We start from the raw sequence: 21,523 nt of genomic DNA, 5'->3' as shown, positions 1-21,523 counted from the left end.
GCCAGGCTTGTCAGCTCTCACTGCGATACTGGTGCTGTCATCATGTAAATCCACATTAGAAACACAGCTAAATGAAAGGGTTCTGTTTAACAGTTATTCTGTTAACAGCATAGTATTCTGGAAGGAACATAATTGTGATTTGATATTTCTCTTGAAGCCACTGCATTGCTGTGTTAGATAAAGAACAGAATGGTGGCATTTAAATAGTTGCAGAAAGAGGAAAGACAGACATTGTGTACTTTCCTTTTTTAAAAAGAATTCTCTTGTGTGAAGCAATCTAAAATAAATCTTTTCTAGTTGTCAGTTTTATTTATCCTAGGAAAGCCATACCCTGTTTTAAGATACAATTTTTTAACACCTCTAACACATTCCACTACTATTTTCCAAGGGGATTTTTTTGTCAGTAGATCTGGGAAATGCATATCTAGGTAGCTGACAGGCTTTGCAAAAAAAAAAAAAAAGCTAGAATTCTCTTACACGTGGACAATAAGCTGAAACATTTATACTTCGTGTTTAACATTCATACATTTACACTTTCTGATGCAAACACTGGTACTATCTCAGCTGCTTTTTTGAGAACATCACTGTGCAGTGAGTGGCACCATTTTCTATCAGAGCTCCTCCATTTTATTAGAGGAAATGAGAGAGCTGTGCCTTATGGAGCATCTTTTGCTAGAGGTCCTCAAGTTGGCTAGGGCAGGACCTTCGGATGGATTGAATAATCTAAGCCATCACCTTTCCTTTCCTGATTTCTTCTACCCCACTGCCCTATTATGTTGAACCTCTTTACCAGTTTGAACTCAGTCTAACCAAAAAATGAATTTTCTTGGATATAAGTGGCTGTATAGAGGGAAGAAATGTGATTTTTTTAGCTCCTGCCATAGGAAGGATTACAGTGCGACTTCATCCATATTGTGAAGCAGAAGGCAATTCAGACAGGAATTTCTGGTGGATTAAATGGGCTGTGCTGCCACAGTGTTAAGTTTCAATGTCATAACTGAGTGGTACCAAGAAAAAGAGTTTTTATATTATTGGTAATAGTCTAATGGCAGAGTTACTGTTTTTGTAACTGCAGGCTCTTCTATTGTGGAACTTGATTATTGTTGTGCTTGTTATCTCCATCATGGCGTTTCAGCTTTAAAAATCAGATAGAAGTAGGTGAAGAATGTTCTCCTGGCTCACAGGAAGTTTTACAGCTGTGTCTTCAGTTTTACATGCACAGAATCACAGAACTGGATAGATTGGAAGGAACTTCTGAAGGTCTACAGTACTATCTCCTCCTCAAAGCAGACCCTATTAGAGCAGGTTGTTGAGGATCTTGTCCAGCTGAGTTTTGAATATTTGTGAGGAACCCACAACATCTCTTAGAAAAAATCTGTTCTAGATTTTGACCACCCACAAGGGAAAAACATTTTCCTTTTATGTAGTTGGAATTTCCAGTATCTGATGCTATTAATTAACCCTCCCTTGACACTATGATTAAAGAAATTAACAGTGTAGAATTAAATCTAGCACTTACTAAGTGGTTTAAAAACAGATTAATTGATAACAAAGCAGTTGAAAACGGAGAATTTTTATTCAGTGCTGCTGCTTGTAATAGGACCTGCAGGAATGTGTTCTAGTCTGTTATTCACTAGTCTTATTAATAGGAATCAGAAAAAATCAGTGCAGTCACACAGAAGTTGCTGATGATGCAGAAATAGGAAGTTAAACAATGATTAGCTCAGAAATTGTGTGGTTTCTGTCAGATACTTGGCTCATTTAATCAGCATCGGCTCCAATACATCCAAATATAGAAAGGACCCACAGATGGTGTTTGTGTCCTGAGGTGCAGTGACACTTAACATGATGAAACATTGTTGTGGCAAACCAATCCAACATCAGCCTCTTCCTTGGTTTTGACAGCTAAGAGGATAAGAAGTCTTGCCTTTCTAGGCAGGGGGGCATCTGGAGAGGCAGAGGGGGAGAATAAATGAAAAATTCTCTTTATAAATTAATGAGGTGATTGCTGGGCAGCTGCTACTGATTCTGCCGTGTCCTCTTCAGAATAGATGGGGAACAGCCAGAAAGATTCCAAGGTGATCCACGATGGGAAGGAGTCCTAGGAGGGGGAACCTGGAGTGGATCTCCAGGCAATCTCATCCATCTGAGTCCTTTACACCAAGTTAATGTCCAGCTATGGCATTTTCAACATGTGCTGGTGTTGCCTGTTAAAAAAAAAAAAAATATCTGCAGCAGTGGATATTTTGCAGCCTCTCGAAAATTCAGTATTTTTTTGGCCCATATGTGTTAACAGTTTTTGTCTGAAGGCTGTGCTCAGTCTTTCCCCCTGCTTGTTAATCCTTATCCTATTTGGATGAACAAGGGTAAGAGATCATTCCATTTCTCTTTCCTGCAAGTTTTTGATTTAAATTATTTTTGTAATTCTTGTCATTTCTAGACTAAGAAGTCAGAGTCAAATCCAACCTTTAAAAAATATCATGTTTTCTGGATAGTTTCACTATTGCTTGAAAGAATTGCCTGTTTATCCACATCTTCTTGATGTATAATACATAAAAATAGAGAGATAATTAAATAAATAAAAGTGAGAATAATGTTCCAGCAGAAGCCTGACAGAGTGAAAAAATTACTTTGCACATTTGCTCAGACAAACTGCAGAAGTTGAGTGAGGAGTCAGCCTATTGTGACTTATAAATGGGTACGTGGAGGAGAGTTGCAGGTAGATGATTGATAATTGAGGTAATCTGTCAACAATCTGTCAGTTCTCTCAAAGGAAAAAAAAATAGGACAAAGCCCAGTATTGACAAAGCAAAGCCATGCAAATCTGGAATAGAATTGCAGGCCCTTTTTAATAATTAGGGTGATTAGCAATAAATTAATCAAGGAAAGCAGTTGTTTCTTTATTACTGATATCTTTAAAACAAGGCTGGATTGTATTTTAAATGATTTGTTGCCCCATTATCCTAGAGGAAGTATGTTGCAGCAATCTGTGAGCAGGTTTCTATGGCATGTGCCCTGCAGGAAGTCAGACTAGATAATCACAATAATCCTTTATAGTCTTGGAATGGATGAATCTTTAAATCTGTTTAGTCAGGACCAGCTGTGTTGAAAACCAGCATTACTAAAATACAAAAAACCATGCTATGAGGTAGTGGATGTGCTGTATGGATGTGTTTTATATTCTTTCAGGCAAGAGAATTGTATGCAAAAGTCTAATGGTTGTTTAGGAGTCTTTGTCTAGTGATGCCTTTGAGATGATGTGCTAATTCTTGTACCCCTTTAAACACATTCTTTGTGGTTTTTGATGACTGATCTCCTTGGTGAGGACATGCTTTTTGGCTATTTATATAGAAACTGTGGAAAAGATTGACATTCAATACCTTTTTTTTTTTTTTTTTTTGCTGTCTTACGTTTCAAACACTGTAGGGAACAGCAGATATTTTGGATATCTTTGAGTGGGAGATCACCAGAAATGGTTCAGTTGCCTGGTAAAGGTGTCAGCATGAGTCAGGAGCCGGTTCCTTTGCCTTACAGGCAGGTTTAGCACTTGGGAATCAGCTGTGTCCTGGAGGGCACTGCTCTGCCAGCCGTGCTGGGCAGCAAATAATGCTGCTGACACTGCTTGGCTGTCATTTATTAACTGGAGCTTTTAACCATTCTTCCTGTGCAGTGATCTTTTGCTTCCTTTCCATTTGGCTTTAGTCTGTGGAGCATCCTAAGCCCTGGTGAAAACACCCAGCTTCCACCTTAGAAGGTGACCCTATTTAAAATAGATGGAGTAAAGCTCAGGAACTACCTGCACTTCCACACTAACAGGAATGCTTTGATATTGTTTTTTAGAATAATGAGATGCCCAGAGTTGAAAAACATGTTTTTGTTCTGGTGTTGTTGGGATCTTTGTTTAAAATCTAAAGTTTTAACAGCTGCCAGCCACTGGTCCTTTACAAATATTTGCACTGGTTTTGTCACATACATGGAACAAATATTTTTAAATTGAAGAGGTTGGAATTAATTCTTTATACTGGGAGTTTTACCTGTTTTCTCTTAGCTTGTTGTTTGTATTTCTGCCTTTCATCTTTGAACTATTTTTTTTATTTACCAAAAACTTGAATATTTTACAGAATGAGTGAAAGCAAATATTTAAAAACAGGCTTTATTTATAATTTACATCGTATTTGCTGCATTCTGCTTTTCTTTTTTGTGCTTTTTGTTTAACTGCTAAATTGTTTTCAGTCCTGCTGTATTATGGGATGGCTATCAGCTCAGTGGCAGTGCTTAAAGCTCCTCAGCTTCACATGTTCTTTCATGGGGTGAAGTAGCTTAGCTTGCATTTGAATCAGTTATTATTTTCCCAGTATTTTTCCTGAGGCCATATGTGGAGCTGCAGAAGAAATTACTTGTTCATATAAATCTTACTTTGATGGATCTGGCTCTTCCTAACAGTATTTCTGGAACCCAAACTGTCTTGTCATGGAGTATCTGAGTAGATCATACGGTGCAATTCCATTTGTTATTTGTTCTCTGGAGCCATCATCCCTAAAACATCGGGATCTCTGCACCTGAGCACAGACACCACAGCCTGCAGTGTTCAGAAATGTTTGAACTGGGTTCCCAAATATCCCAATTCTCACAAGTTTTGTGTCCGTGACCCCTCTGAGATCGAGGCTCCAGGCAAGTGGTGCTGATCATTGCCACAACTGATATTCTTTGGAGCTTCCTCTTTAAAAACCTTTTGTTCATCATGTGTAAGCACCAACATCCAGACTTGAGCAAGGGAGAGGACAGCTATTTAGTCACTGGTAACAGCTGCTGGTTCAAGTGTGTGTATCCCTTTATTCTGCACTTCATTTCTCCTCCTGTCATGCTCCAAATTAGGAGCATCAGAGAGGGTTTGCAGAAACAAGAGCTGGGGCTCCTGCATTTATTTACCTTTATTTTTTTGTAATAATGGTGGGAGGCATAAAATGTGTCTGAGCCACCATTGAGCATTGCTGTTAAAACCATTGATAAATCAACAGGAGTTTGCATATACTGAAATAGCTGAAAGAGCCATAAAGAATCATTACTTCAGTAATGAAAAAATTCTCACATGTAAGGGAATTCTGATTTTCATATCCTCAGTTTTGTTTTGTATTTGGTGTTTGAACAGAAATAACTGCATTGTAATGCACAACAGACACAGAAAACTTTGAAATCTGTAGATTTTTTGAGTTAGAAGATAATTTGGGTGATCAGCTTCCCTTCCAAAGAATCCTGAGCTTACAAGTAAGATATACATAATTTCACTGCATCTTGGTCTTATTCTTAGAAAACAGTTATGTTGTTTTCTGAACTCTGCCAAGTTGTTATTTTATATATTTATTTTATATAGACAAATTTGGGCTTCCAGGAAGGTTTGGAGTTGTGCTAAATATCTGTGTGGAGTAGTAGAAATGGATCAATCTCTATTTAAATTGCTGGGTAAATGTGCTACCATTCCTTTTGTAAAGGATTTTACTCTGCTGGGCAGTGGTCTTGGATTTTGCAAACCCACAGACTTTTTTACTTAGAGCTGTTCCTTTGAAGCTGAAATTGTCTCTTTTAGAGGAGTGAAGATTACTGCAACCTGTCTGTGAGAAGCATAGTTGAGATGTTTTGAATCTCCATTAGACAGTTTAGTTGGAAAACTACTGAAATCCAGTCAGTAATTTTCTTTAGGGATTCACAGAACTGTTGGAGGACAAATGGTGGCACCATGCCCAGGATCATTAATTACAAAATGCGCTAATCAAACCGGTTTGCAAATAATGGTCTGTGTTCTATATTTTGTGGGAATAATGCTGTGTATTTTGCTTGTGGTTTTCTTTCTTAGTGTTTTAAGTGCCCCTAATGCTACTTTAAACTGGCTTTTGGCAAAGTCTTCTCTAACATAATGAAGTTGTGTTGCGTGACCTACAGGGATCCTGACAGAGACAAAGAATTGTTAGAGATGTTCAAGATGACTCGTAGTGACCCAGTCCTACAGACTCTGGGACTTCTTCTGAGCTTTTTTTCCCTCTAAAAAACTGCTGTGTTTCTCAGGTCCAAAGCAGTAATGCTCCTTCTAGAGCCCTCCAATGTGTGAAGGAGAATATTAATTTTGTGCCTTGTGGGACACTGTGTGAGAGGAGCTGGCAAAAGGGTGAAAGTATCAGGTTATATCCTTGAACCCCACTGGATGTGAAGTTCCCTGTTAAGAATGTAAATAGCATTGGAAGAGCAGATGTTTGATTTAAATGCAATGGAAATGCTTTAGGGAGAAAATATTTTTCAGCTTGAGAATTTGGCAGAGTAAGGCACTGCTAAGGGGAAACTATTTATCTGACAGAACTTGTAATATACTGTAATCAGTTTGAATTTCTCCAAAGATATTTATCATGCAAGTTCTAACTTAGCATGACTATTATCAATTAGTATGAATGTTAATAATTTATCAATACCACTTCAATAAATATATCATGTTTATTCAAAGTGTAAACAAAAGCTTTTAACTCTACTTTAAAACTGATGTGAAAGGTAATATAATTCTCTGTCATGCAGAAAATAACCTTAAAATACTGATTTTTGTGGAGAGATATGTTGTATTTGCAAAAGAATGTAACCATTTAGTTACGGGTAGGAAGCTTTCTTCTGAATGCCTTCATTTCTTTTGCATTTAAATGATAGTAAAAAGTCTTCTGAAAGTATGGAATATAGAGGCTTCCACACTTACCCAATACTGCTTCAGTTTCTTTTAGAGCAGAATATTTTCATTTGTTGCTTGTCTTACAGGTAAATAGCACCAGTTAGTATCAAATGCAGCATCGTCCTCAAGTCCTCTGGGTTTAGATCTTTATCACGTAAAGGCCACACAGCTTTCCCTTTTCCAGTCCATCAGGATTAGTGGGGTCTGCTGGCATTCCCAGTGCTTCCAGCAGGAGGCGTTTCGGATGGCTGGGACAGAGATTCCAGCAGGAGGTTGGAGGTGCTCCTCTTCCAGCTGGATTTACCAATATTCCAAGCTTTGTGGGACCAGAACTTCCGAGGGGAAAGAAATACACTTGCTGTTTTTCAAGACCATCAGTTTTCCCTCTGGAAGATCCCACATGATTCAGCAAATGTATTTTGGAAAGGAAAGGGCCATTATGGCTGTGGTTTTAATGTAAATAGGGGACACAAGTCTACGAGAAAAATGGAAGGTGGTGATGAGAGCAGGGAACATTTGGCACCGATTCTAGTTCTGCTTATTAAAGCTCCTTCCCTGCTGGGACCTCGTATTTACAAACAGGGGAGGGCAGGTTGGGGATGTGAAGGTCAAAGGCATCCTTAGCAGTAGTGCCCTTGAGATGGGAGAGCTCAGGATCCTGAGGAGAGGGAGCAGGACAAAAAGCAGAATCACAACCTGAAAAAAATGGGAAAAATAAGCCTCTTTCCTTGGTGTGTTGTCTTTCAGAGGGCTAACTTACCTGGTCTTGTTAGTAATACTTCTAAAGAAATATGATAAAGCAAAATATATGCCTTCATATGTTGTGCCCTAACATGTCTGTGTCATGATGGAGGCATTCAAAACTGGGGGGAATCATCCTTAATTAAATAGCAGAAGCCTTGCATGCCTATCTCTTTCTCCTCGGAATGGAAATTTATCCTAAATTGTACATTCTTACATTTAAGAACATCTAGAACAAGATGTTCTTACAACGTAAAAACAAATAAGTACGTTTAATATCCAAAGGATTTGGAACTGACTTCAATAAATGTAATATGGATTGAAAAGGGGTGTTAGTGTCACTTGTTTTACAGTATTATAGAAATGAAGAATTAAACCTCTAAGTTTATCCCCTTCAATTCCATTTCCTTAAGCTTTGTTAAAGTTTATGATGATATTAGGAAATGAGGTTAATATTGCTGTTGCTCCTAAAGATTTAGGAACTCAATTCAATCTCAACAAAGCAATGGTAAGCTGCAGGCTGTGCCACAATCTCGTTAGGCAGGTTTTTCTCCAGCCCTCAGCTGTCAGCACTGGCAGCCAGGATGGGGATGGGCTCAAGACAGAGGGCTACTTTAGGGTATTTCTTGAACCAAATTTTTCCTCTTCTCACAGTAATTATCCCACAGAGCCCCTTAAAATTTTTCCTGGAAAAGACCAATCTCCCTTCTTAGCATCCTATTTTTTTCTGTTAACCAGAAAAGCTAAGCAACACTAATTCAGCCCCAGAATACCTGTCTCATGCTGGCCAAAGTACATTTCCTGATGATGATGATGCCTAAGAGTAGCAACAGCATATGAATACTGATAGCAGAAAGTCAGACACCAGAAGTGTCTCAGATTTGTTTTAACTTGTTTCTGTAACTGTTAAATGTTGTCATCTTGTACTTGTCCCAAGTTGCTGTATTAGACAGCCCAGGCATCTGAAGCTGTAAATAAGGAAGAGATATGAGAGTCAAGATGCACATCTTGACTGCCAGGGAGTGTAATAACTTGTACTCAGAGCTATTTACATGTGTGGCATAACTGATGTTTAGAGTGGAGAAGTTGTTTGTACTGTACTGAGTTATTATAAATAAAATAGACTCTGAATTGCACTTTAGTGTGGGTTAAACAGTTAAGGTCTGTGAGGTGATAGAAACAAATAAGGGAAAGCTTCTCTTCTTGAAGAAGGCAGTAGATTGGGACTATCCCTTTGTGAAAACATTTTTCTTCATAATATTCTGTGGAGAGCTCTGAACTGAGATGGGTTGATTTGTTAAATGGAGAGCATCGTGACAACAGATTTAAATATTACCCACTGTCCTTCACAAGAGGTCTGAGAAAAGAGAAGAGCCTTTTTCAAGGCAAAAGAGCTTTGCTAACATTGTGAGGACTTCTCCTCCTGTGTCCTGTTGTACCCGAAGTGCTGCTATTGCTGCAGTGCTACCTGGGTTCCCTCTGCATGGGGTTTAAAGCTGTGAAAGGCTTGGTTTGCAACAAATAGAAGATATCACCAGGTTTTTGGATGTGTTGGCAGATAGCTTTGATTTAAATACACCATTTTGGTTTTGGAGCAGAACAAACAATTGTTTTCTGTTTATCATAAAGAATTTGAATGCATTTAATTTTTTTTTTAATGTGCAATCCAATCCAGTGGAGTTCTGAAATTATTTTGGAGGCAATCCAGTTGTTGCTTTGCTGCACAAGGGTTTCTGGTAAAGCATATTAATGCTCCTCAGGAGAGGGGGAGGTCAGCACAAGCGCTGCACAAATGAAATTTCTAGTACATGTAGGAGAAACAGGGGGAATAAGGACAGGTGAGAAGTTTGCATATCCACTGCTAGTGTGAGGTGCCTGTATCCAATCAGCTTCTCTGTGATTTAGGCCTTCATATTCCAGGCTTCATTCTTTTGAGAATTTCGTTTTATTTTGCAGCTCAGGGTAAGGCAGAATTGTTGGTTTCTCCTTGGATTGTTGCCAAGAGTGCAAGGAACCTTTTTGTGAAGTTACTGATGTAAATTCAATATGTCTTTCAGCTTTTGAGCTCTTTGGAAGAAGCATAAGGACATAATATATCTAGAAAAAAATGACTGTACTCCTGAAGTATGAGAAATGGTAATTCAGGCATGTTATTTAATCTAATATAAAGGAAAAGCTTGTAGCAACATCTCTGCTTATCTTGTCCAGGCTTTGTTTTGTTGTTTTTTCTCTGCTTTTGCTTTCTTTATTGATGTTACATCATTCTTTTTACTGCTTAAGTTCCTCCCTTGTCACATGTCAGTATTTTAGGCTACTTTACTCGTTTTAAATGGCAAAAGTCTGAAGAGCTTACTTTTTCTGTCACTCTGATTTACTGTGCTTTATTACACACTGTAAATTGAAATGCCCTCTGTGAATACAGTAGAGAATCAATTTAAATAGATTTTTATTGGAGTAAATAATTTCTGTGTGAAACTAAAAGCTATGAATATTCATAAGACAAAATAAATACAATTCGTGATAATGCATACTTATGAATAAATTGAGAACTAATAAATAGAGATTTTCAGGATAGAAGAATGAAAATAAACCTAAACAGAGATGCCTTTCTCAGTCTGTTACTTGATTTGAAAGACTAATGTTGTTTATTGGACTTGATGATCTCAGAGGTCTTTTCCAGCCTTAACATTTCTATGATCCAATGACTCTCTGGGTGTTCAATGGTGCCCTGTGAGAGAGGGACGAGCTCAAACCCAGCCTCTTGTGAAAACCCCAGGATGGTACCTCAACCCTTGATAAATGGACTTTGTAGTTTTACTTAGGAGAAGTTATAATTTGTTAACTTTATTCTTGCTTGATGTTATTTTCCCTTTTTTGTTGTCTGTATTTTTTAACTGTTTTTGCAGTCCATTTTAGCTCTGTAATCCAAGAGGACCAGCTGTCTAGGCACATATGGAGAACTGATGAATATGTGCAAGTATTAATTGTGTTCTCAAATTGCTTTTTCTGTGGGTGCCAGTCAGGACACCTCTGTACCATCCACATCTCCCACACAAATTTTTTGCTCTTCAGTTTGTTTCCTTGTTTTTGAGACATCTTTGTATTGACCTATAGTCTGACCTTTATTCATCAACAGGCACTTGATGAATACTCTCTAATTTGATGGGTGATGTTTAAGGTTTGCATGGTAATATTACAGATTTTGAGTTAGACTAAACTATAAATATTGCACAGATCTTTAAATTCCAGCAGAGTTTTAATATAATTTGCTTAATTTAAAAAATCCAGACAAAACTGGGAAGAAAGGCAGGATTTTTGTGTTGTTTCTAATTTGAGTATTTCCTTTCATGTACTGATGGTGCTTGCAGGCTTTAATATCTAATGTAGATACCAAAATCCATAATAAGGAACCTGGGAAAAGCTACTCACTTGCTTTTATAAGGAAAATAATTTTTTGTGCCCTTCTCCCTCATTACAGCCTAAGGCAGTTTTATAGGAAATGTCTTAAGGGACTGCTCTTGAGAGAGACAAAATCCTGACTTTACAGTGGTGGTAAATGAAGTCATGGTAACAAAATGATTATAAATAGGTCATCTTCTGTAATGCACCAGTCTGTTATGTATTTTCCTATTATGTGGCATTTATTTAGAGATGACAGAGGCAGCCTGAGGGAATTGCACGGAAGCAGGGCCTGTGTTGTGCTCGGGTGTGTTGGGTTTATGGCCCCGGTGGGCTGGTCAGGACCCCGAGCCCCTGTGCCAGGTGTTGGCTCTGGGGATGGTGCTGAGGGAAGAGGCCAATTCCAGCTTCTTCCACAGGGCTCAGCCCAGCTGTGGGGGGCCTCTGGCAGCAGCTTTGGGGCAGGGAGATGAGGGGGAAAGTGGAGAAACAGCCCCACAGACACTGGAGCTGAGCAGGGGGAGGTGAACTGGTGATGGAGCAGGGATCCACACTGGGATCCACATGGGCAGAACCCACCCTGGCACAGGGGAAAAGTGTGAGGAGGAGCTGCCATGGACTGACCCCTCCATTCTCCTGCCAGTGTGGGGAGGAAGTGATTCTGTGAAGGATGGAGGAGTTGGGAGTAAAGGGAAAAAATGTTGGGCTTGGGAAGAGGGTGGTTGAGGACAAGAGTTTTTTGTGTCTTTGGATCTCACCACCCAACTCTATTTTAATTGACAATAAGTAAATTCCCCCAAGGGAGGTCTCTTTTGCTGGGATGGCTGTTGGTGAGCAGGCTCTCTGTCTTTATTCCAATCCACAAATATTGTCATTTCCTCCCCTGCCTGGCCTGTTGGAGAGAGGGATTGAGAGAGGGGCCAGGTGAGGGAAGCTCCACACCAAACCCATCTTTTGGCTTTTGAACTCCACAGAGTTAATATGGAGTCATTAAAAGAAAAAAATGTACTGCCAGAATTCCACTTTTTGATGCATAGCTGCACATCTGAAGATTATCCAAAGATTGATTAGCGTGACTTGTTAGTTATAACAGATCAAAGAAATACAGCAAATGTTTTTGTGTCTGGGGATAGTAAAAGGAGGCAACAAGACGTGTTAGAGGACTTGTGCTGCATGTGAGGAGAGTCCCAATTCATTAAGCCCATTCAGGTTCTTTGTCTGTGACTCATTTTAATTAATAGGATAAAAGTTCTGCAAAAATACTTACTTTTGTATTCCAGATTTGCCAAATATGTTTATAAATGCACACAGCAGATCATTCTAGATGGACTGATAAAGTGCTCCTTGCTTGGGAGCTTGTGATAAAGCCAGCTGAAAAATGAGGGGTTAGAGGTTGTATGAAAATTTACTGTGAATTGAATAGAATGAATGCTTACACATCAAACTGACTTGCATATCTTTTATTTAACTACTAACAGCATGATAAAGTTTCAGGTTTGTTTATGATGCTACTCTTACTAAAACTGAAGGGTTTTAATACTGAGGAGGATTTTTTTTCTGTAAATGTGGTGTCTGGGGTTATCTGTTTTACAGTTTTCTTTACACAGGGGTAGGAATCCTGATTAGCTTAGCTTGGTGTTGAATTTTGAAGGTTTTTTTTAAATATTGAAAGAGAGAAGTCATTAAAATGTGAGCATCTCCTTCCTTCCTTCCTTCTCTCCCAAATGAAGCTCATTAGTCCCTGGGCTTGTGTAGTGTGAGGAGGGATATTATAAACTGGTTTTCGACTGCTTCAAAATCCCTTCTGCTTGCAAGCCTGGAATTAAGCCACTTCCAGCTCTGTTCTAGCTCTCCTTTCTCTCTCATGAGTGTATTCCTTCAGTATCATGGATCTTGCATCTATGGTTCTTCATAACATTTTTCCCAAGATCACAGCCACAGCTCTGCTGGCTTCCCACTTTCTCTTCCTCCTTTCCTTGCCATGGGCCTTGGATTTTCTGGAAGGACACCCTGTGTTTAGCTCTCTCTCAGTACTTGTGCATTCAGTTTAGAGCAGGTGAAACACTTGTCTCTATAATCTCCTTTATTTGTATTTAAATACATACTTCTGATACTTCTGTAAAAAATGACTGTTTGAACATAACCACAGAACATACTGTAATTTAACCAGCACAGAGTTCTGGATCTGAATGCTTGGATAACCGTGAACCATCATTACAGGAGTAAGTGGCTCTCTTGGCAGGTTTATTTGGGAAGTCTGAATATGATGGTTTGGGACCTGATTCTCATGATAATTTAATTCCCAACTGTTTTATTATTTAGATATACTTAATTTGCTTTTTTGTTATTACCAAACTCAACAGTTTTCATCTTGTGTTTTAACAACCTTTTCTTTTTCACATAAATAGCATATAAAAATGGACATTTCCCATACCTACTGTCATTGTCAGCTTATATAGGATGTACTTGTGACAACGTTTAGTAATAAAACCTAAACAAAATCGAGTAATTTCATTCTTATCAGCTGTGCATGATTATCTTCCTTGCATAAATATTTTCAGCCCCAGAAATTTATGTCTTTCTGTTAGGTCTGATGTCGGATTTTCTTTCTTTAAAGCAGGACCAGAACCGGTGTTGAGGCAGAGTTGAAAGATTGTGCATCTTTTAGTCTCAAAATTTTTTGATAGGAACAACTGATGATGCCATCTGTGCTTAACCTGCTTCAGCAAAACAGATGTGTAATCAGGTTCAGGGAAATTAAAAAAATACTTATCAAAATGGATTGCATTGATGTCTGTTTTCCTAAGTCATGCAAATCTAGTGGTCTTATAGGAAAACAAACTCAAGTAGGTGGAATTTCTTTTTTCATCTCAGCTATTTTTGGTAAACAAGTGAAAAACACTTGTTCTGATAATGTGTTGCAACAGAAAAGACTTATGCTTCTCTTTGTGGATGCTCCTCTCTCAGATGTAGTCTTGGTAAATGCAGGTGTCTTCATTTAGAGGGCTTTTATAACCCACTCATGTGCAAGCAGAGATGTGATCAAGGCAGTGCCAGCTGATGAAGTCTCTGTGTAAGTCCATCTACTCAGTGTTTTCCCAAGTGAGATTCCAACATTTCAAGCTTTGCAAAGTGGTGGGAATGGAGCTCAGTTGTTAAAAAAACCAGCATCCAGCTGCAACAGGAGATCTTGTTTTCCTACTTGGGATCTCCCTTAGTTGTTTTATGCAGTATTGGAGACCGACTGTGTGGACAGGAGCCCCTTTGACACACAATCCTGACCCAGTACAGAGTGGAGTAGTTTGGACACACATCCTTATGGTATCTTCTGGTATGGGTGGCCTTGGTTGTTGGCCTTAAACTTTCCTTTTTGGGAACTCACAAATAGTTACTTCCTCGGGGGAAAAAAGTATTTCCACTTGTCTGGTTTGGGGGTGTTTGGTTTTGGAGAAGAGGTTTTTTTCCATAATGGAGTACTACCAGGTCTTCTGGAAAGGATGCAAGTGTTAGATGTGTAAGTTTTTTGGGGGGGATTTTCTGTGTATTTATCTTTACTGATGGTGGTGGTGTGGGGGGTTTATATTATTGACGGTAATTTTTCTCTTTCAAAGTAGTTTTCCTGGTGGATTTTATTGTTAATGTCTTTAGTCCTTTTTAGAGTGCTAGATAATGAATTTTCATACACACCCCTCATACCAGGCTAAATTTTGGTAACTGGAATATCACAAATAATTTAAAAATGCTTTTCTGTTGTGGTGGCTCATTGTTGCTGACTGCTCAGAGCCATTCAATTAGCTGCTGACAGAAAGCAAGCTTTTTCACCTCTCCATTGCTTTAAATCTAGAACTTTACATTTACTATATGATTGGAGTAAACGATTCCTGCTGTGCCTAATGAATCCTCTTATTTAGCATTAGGTATCATCAGAAAATGGGCCTCTTAGCAGATTGAGCCTAAACCTTAGGAATAAGAAGTTATTTAGTATGAATTGCACTACTTTTTGATGTAAATATTTTAAGGCTCATAAAAACTGGATTGATGTTCCTCTAGGGTAATTAAATGAAAATTTGGTAACTTATTAATCTCTCTCTTTCTCTCTCTCTTTCTCACATTCTTTGTCTTTCCAAACTTATTTTCCCCCCCTCTCTTTCTTTCCCCTGCTGTTTTCCCTCCCTGCCTCTTTCTTTTTCTCTCTCTCTCCTCCCCCCTGCTCCCAAAAATGTGTGCCTTTACAGAAACATAAGGTAGATCTTTTCTACAAACTGCGGCATGTGATGAATGAGCTCATTGACCTCCGCAGGCAGCTGCTCTCGGGGCACCTGACACAGGATCAGGTGCGAGAGGTCAAGAGACACCTCACAGTGAGGCTGGACTGGGGCAATGAGTAAGTACTGGGTACTGTTTCTTCTAATTCTTCTGAAGTAACTTTTATTAACAAAAAAACCCAACACATCATTTTCTTTCCAATAGCATTTGTGCACAGGGAGAACTTGGGATTATTTGAAAATCAAGTATAACTTTTTACAGTGAATTTATTGCCTTCTGCAGTGAGTTTTGCTCTCGCTGTGGAATGAGCTGTTTACCAGTAGCCGTTTCCTAGGGCTCCCCTCACTTATAAAAGGATTAGGTCACTTTACTTACTTGGTACCAACCTAGAGAATATTAGGCCTGAGAGGATATGTTCAGAGGTACTTAAAGCACATTTTTCTTCCATTGAAGAAGTATTTTAATGGTTGGTGCAAAAAGTAGAGAATCTCACAGTTAGCAGGAACACTGGAGCTGAGGCTGTGATATTTAGACTTTGTATCATGACGCTCCTCAGGGGTTTAGGCTCTCCTTGGTCAGTTCCATGGTGATTTTGTGGAGAGGTTCTTTTAAAGCCAAAGACAACTGCAATTCATTCACACAGAAATGGTAATAAATTGCTATTAGACAAAAAACAGCCCTTGGCCAGACTTGTGTGTCCTGAGATGTGGATCAGGCAGGTAAGTTGTGCATGACACACATGTGACACTCTCAGACAAACAGCAACTGCTTTTCCACTGGAGTGGGATTAATGCTAATGAGCATGTGGGAGTGGGGAGGAGTCCTGTAAGTTGACAGCTAAGGAGAAAATCCAATGTTTTTCATTAAGCTATGTTTGTTTGATTCTGTTCCTTAGTCACCTACATCAAAACCCCCTGTGAGGGACATACCTGAACGCCCTGATGAAGGTTTAGCAGCCCCCTTGCTGCACTTCATGTCTCTCTTGTTAAAAGAAAGCTCTGAAGGACATAGACCAATAGATTGCATCAAGTCTTTGCTCTGCAGTGCGGAATTACAGATATTTTCCATTCTTATTCCCAGTAGAGTAAATGGGAACCAAGAGACTGTTTTTGAGCATTACGCCTGCCTGGTTTTGCTCAGAGTTTATGGATCAAATTAGCAACAGGAAGCTGCAAAAATGCTGTGAGGAAAAAAAGATGAGGAGAGCAGACAGCAGTGCAGCAGTGAAGAGAATAGGTTGTTCTGTGAGGTGGCTATAGACCATTTTTGATGTAAAACCATTAAATAGGAATGTAATTAAAACTATAAAGGTAAATCTAATGCATGACAATTATGGAGAAGCATCAGTGAAATCAGTAAATATATTCAGCATTATATTCATCTACTCAGGTTGCCTATTTAGGAGAAAAAAAATTTCTTTGCTTCTTACTACAGGTATTGAACTCCCTAGAGAAAGAGGTGCATGATACCAGAAATACATACAGTATTTGAATCTAAATATCTGGGACTTGGAGGGTATTTCTGCAACAACACACTTTTCCACAGAATTTTGGAAGAGTTCTGCCACTTTCTTCTATCCACCCTCTCTGAGTTTTATCACAAAACTTACGACCAGCTGTGTTAATCTGCTAAAAACACTAACAATTTTCATATACATATTCACATAGTACTGCCCTTTCTCAAGTATTATGATAGTGTTAATTGCTTGTTTTGTCATACTTGAGATTTGCAAATAAAATAAATGAAAAACCTTGTTATTAATGTGCATTAATGATGTCTGAGAAGACTGAGTACCTGCAGTTTGAGCAGGGCTGTAATTACTCAAGACAGTCCAGTTTAACAGGAGATCTTCCATGGCCAAGTAGCTTTCAGGAAACAGGTCATCTCACACGTCTGATATGTAGCATGCTTGCTTATTTAGTGAGAGGCTACTTTTGTCCTGACCTTGATCATTAATGAATTGTATTCTTTGGGAAGGAGTGGTGCAAACATGAAACTCACACTTCTTGTCACCACCAGTTAGGGATTTTTTTTTCTTTGTTAAACTGGTATAATTTTTCCCTTAAATACACTGGCAGTGGCTCAGTCTTCATCCCTTGTGTTGTGGTGGGAGCTGGTGGAAATCAAGGGACAGATAAACTCCTTGGATGAATAGCTGCAGGTTTCTTCTTTTGTGAAAGAAGTCATTTAGACTGTTTTCAGACCTTTTATTTGCTTCGTTTTGTGTGCCTACTGTAAATATTAAGTTTTGCTCTGTAGTTTGGTCTATTAAAATGTGGGAATACCGTTTTACTTATTATTGCTGCTAACCCTCTGTATTGTTGCTAATCATTCTTGTAACACAATACTGATTGCCCCTTCCTGTAGCAATTCCATTTTCTGTTGCTTACACATTCTTTCTCCCCTGTACAAAAAAAGATCCTGGACTCATCCTTTTGTTCATTCATTCGTGCTTTGTTCCTTGTTCCAGTTACCCCCAGGTAGCTTGGGTTTGCTCACATGCAGGGCTGATACTGCTGCTGCAGAGGATTTTGTGTTTCCCAATCAGAATTTGCTACTTTCAGATGAGCATCTTGCTGGTTTTAGACTTGCACTTTTAAGCATCTCTCTGTGTATTTTTGCACAACCGAAATCTCATCTACTGCTTTCTTTCCTGCATATCTTGCTGCGTTTTATACAGAATGCTGCAAATACTTCTGCTTTCTAAAAATGTTTCACTCTGATACAATTGGCCATAATATTAATATGTGGAAGTCTGAAATGCTATTGGAAGTGTCCAATGGTCTGTAAATAACAAGCAAAAAGTTGTTATAAATGTTATAAAGCTGAAATCTGCTATTTATCATCTCATTTAAATCATGTTATGAAGTGGACTCTTCAGTTCTTCATCTCATTTTCTGTCATGTTTCAAGTAAAATAGATACTTGATTTTAGAATTTTTGTTTAGGTTTCTGCTTCTACATGAATGGATAAGTTTTTCAACTTTTACTATTGCTTAGAATGAGAAACCAGAATGCAACTTTTTTTGCTGATGAAAAGCTGTTTCATTGTAGAGACTTTTGCATCAAAAACAGATGAAGGAATCTGCCTGACAGATCTTCTATTTGAAATGTGAATCCTCTGCTTCTGCTTCAGTGCCAAAAGCTAATTGCAGCAGTATGTGCAATACCTTGTGTGCCAGAAAGGCAGATAAAGCTTTCTTCAAAGTAATTCAGCTTGAAAATCAGAGGTCATTTCACCTGATCTCCAGGATGATTCTTTCAGATTAATGTAGCACCTGTCAGATTACCAGAAAGCATCCAGGTTTCCTTTCATACTTAGGGAAGACACTTCCTTCCCTATAAATGTGGTATAGATACTCTGTGTTTAGGGTCAGAAACAGAGTAAAGAGGGGGAGCCACCAATACCTTCATATTTTTGACAGATAAAAGCCATAAACAAGATGAGTTTGTAGGCTTTGTATTACTTTTTAGTCAAAGGTTATTCCTTTTCCCCATAAAATGTTATTAAAATCATTGCATTAAAAGAAATATTCCAAATAGTTGCCATAAATTCTACACAGAAAGATCCACAGGTAGCCAAGAGGTACAAATGAGTGTTTAAAATGAAAAACAAAGGGAAAATATTAGCAATAAATCTTTCACACTGTCATGCAAAGAAAATGTAACACACGTTTAAAGTCATGGTTTTTCTCCTACCTCACAATTGCAGTTGGAAAGCCAGTAGCAGTTGCAATGTTAGTACCTGCTAACTACTGACATCCATAACTGTGGAGGGGAATTTTGTGATCCAGTGAAGTCAGCACAGTCTTAAATTTCAAAAAGCCCTACATTTCAGTGCTCACACTATTAGATTATTTTGGGGCTTGGAGTGATCTACCCTCTTGTCATATTTTCTTGACATAAAAGGAATTAGAATGACTTTTTGGTAGTGTTGCAACAATTAGCTTAAAGTTGGTAAAATGCATGTGGATATATGAATTAAAAGTACAGATGATACCTGTTTTGAGAATTAAAGGCAGTTTTATTGCAGTAGTTGGCATTGTATCAAAGGAGATCAAAATGGGAGAGACCAACTTAACCATAAAGAAATGCCTTTAAGAAGGTTGCAGGAAGAGCAGCTGCCATTTCTGTCTAAATGTACAGCATCTTTCCTGAATAGGCTTGGAGTAATGATTGAGTTGGGGTTAAAGGTCTAAGAAACTTTCCTGAATGTCGATCTTTGAGGAAAAGCTGAAAAACCTTTCTCTGTAGCCTGATACTGCCATGCTCCGAAGTATTTGCTACAATTCCCTTTTATCCTAAGATTCTTTACCTTCATCTCATCATCTTCATTTTAAGAAATAATTTCCTGTGTAGCATTACATCAGTACTTTATTAATTTCTGTATAGATGGCAGCCCCTGCAGTTTTTAACATAAAATAACTTAATTCCATCAAAGAAAAGTATCAGGTTGTATTATTAGAGTCTCATTTTGACAAACATGTTTTTTTCATGTATTTGATTTTCCATGGATTTCTGTATTGTATTTTCATCAAAGTCTGTTTTAAAGTCTGTATGTAGTTTATGTGAATCACTGCTAGGATCATTTTCTTTCCCTTCACCATCTTTATTTGTGTAAGAGAAATACGAATGATATTGAATGAGGCTTTGATATACTGAGAGAAGGAATACAAGAAAAATTGATGCCTGTAGAATTAAAGATGAAAAGGTTGAGGGAAAGTGGACATTTTTGGAGCAAAGGAGATGAGATCGTGCACCCTCCAGAGATGTGATGAGCTCTCCCAATTTGTTCTTCAAGATTGAGTTTGCATCTGAGAGTTTTTTGGGGTTTTTTTTAAAGTAAAATGAAATATTTCTGCAAGGCTCTTCTAGGAAGAGTTATCCTGACTTGTGGTTTTACAGATTCTAAATGCTGTGCTGTTTGTATTGTAAATATATGGACATACTAGAAATTAGGAATATTCTTCAAAATTACCATTAAAACCAAGCTGTTTTTTTCTAGAAGCCTAGTTAACCTTGAGTTGTGTGTTCATCCCTTTCAGTATTAAAAAACCCTGTATTTTTGTCAATTGGCTGGATTTCATATTACTTGAGAGAAAATTATCTAGAGATTTTAGGTGGTGGATTTTAAAAATTATTTTCCCCCAAAGAAAGGAAAATTGTGAAGACCTTTATGTAGAAGAGGAAGAATGCCTAAATGCCAGCTGGAGGTATCCCAAACAGATGCAGTCAAGAGGTAATTGATAGGCTTGGTGATATTTTGTAGGTATACTTGGGAAATAATTTTGAAGGGCAGTTCAGTGTGAAGGCAGAATAAAAGAGCACAAGAATTTGCTTGTAAAAGAAAGTATTGTGCAGACAGGAACTGTCAAATAAACAAACCAGCACATTATGTAATTTTTTGCATGCTCTGTTTTGGAGAAATACTGCCTGGCAGCTGGGGCTCTTCTATTCCCCCAGTGTTTGATAATTGAGAGGGAAAGTGGGCCACTGACTGTCATTGCCATCTCAAACATTATGTTGTCAGTCCTTCACAGGCAAAAAAATTATTGATACAAATTGAGTGTACAAACCTGAACTTCCACCTTCCACCAGTAAATGGCTGCATGTTTGTGCTCCAGCCAAGACACCCTTATTTGCTGGGAGCAAGTGTTGTGCAGGATTAACATAGTATTAGAGAATGAGAATCTTCTGGGCTGAAAATCCACGGTGTTAAGGGATTTAACTAAAAATAGGGTATTAGATAAGTTTCACAGGGATGCTGCTGCAGTTGTGTTGAACGTTATTAAGCAGAAGATAATACACTTGTCACGTTCTGAGTAATGAGTGCAGGCACTGCTTCACCCCAGCTCTCCAGAGAGCTGAAATGATGTGAACAGAACCTTGTCAGGCTGGGATTGGCTTGGCCAGGTGTTCCTGGGCAACTTTAACAGAGCTCTGTGACTGCCCTGGAACTGCAGTGCACACACAAGTGGCTTTGATAATGTTAGTGGGGAATAAGTTGTTCAATATCTGTGTGCTGAGGGGAAATCCCTCCTTTATCAATGTACTTCAGGGGTGGGAGTGTGCACACACGTGAATGACAGGGTATTTTGGAGGTTGTTTAGGTACATGAATTTGATGAGCATTAACATTTTTTAAAAAAAACCTTTGCAGTGATCTCTTACTGATTTTACCTTTTTTTGGTATTATATTTTTTGACTTTGTGTGATAAGGAGGCTCAGCTGGCAGCTGCAGGTAAGGATTACCTAGTGTGGCCTTATTTTAATCTCTTTCATTTGGTAAATAGATAGTCATTTTCATTTTTGCAGCTGCAGTTTTCAGATACTGGTCCTGGGCCACAGATAACTTGTGTTTGATAGGTTTAATCAAAACAAAGTGTGAAACCATCACTTTCACAATGTGGCATTAG

At 38.4% G+C, this 21,523-nt stretch overlaps 1 protein-coding gene across 12 annotated transcripts in view; it reads left to right on the top strand.

Moving 5' to 3' along the window:
• DOCK3 (dedicator of cytokinesis 3) overlaps positions 1 to 21,523 on the top strand; it is a 185,444-nt gene that overhangs the window by 45,150 nt on the left and 118,771 nt on the right. For all 12 annotated transcript variants that reach the window (XM_039559294.1, XM_039559293.1, XM_039559298.1 and 9 more), the window contains exon 6: positions 15,079 to 15,227. In XM_039559294.1, coding sequence (XP_039415228.1) covers positions 15,079 to 15,227 — 149 coding nt within the window. The remainder of the gene's footprint in view (positions 1 to 15,078; positions 15,228 to 21,523) is intronic.

The sequence above is a fragment of the Corvus cornix genome, chromosome 12 (assembly GCF_000738735.6).
Source record: "Corvus cornix cornix isolate S_Up_H32 chromosome 12, ASM73873v5, whole genome shotgun sequence".
Lineage (NCBI taxonomy): Eukaryota > Metazoa > Chordata > Aves > Passeriformes > Corvidae > Corvus > Corvus cornix.
The sequence above is the reverse complement of the archived record's forward strand: the minus strand, read 5'-3'. Positions and strand labels throughout refer to the sequence as shown.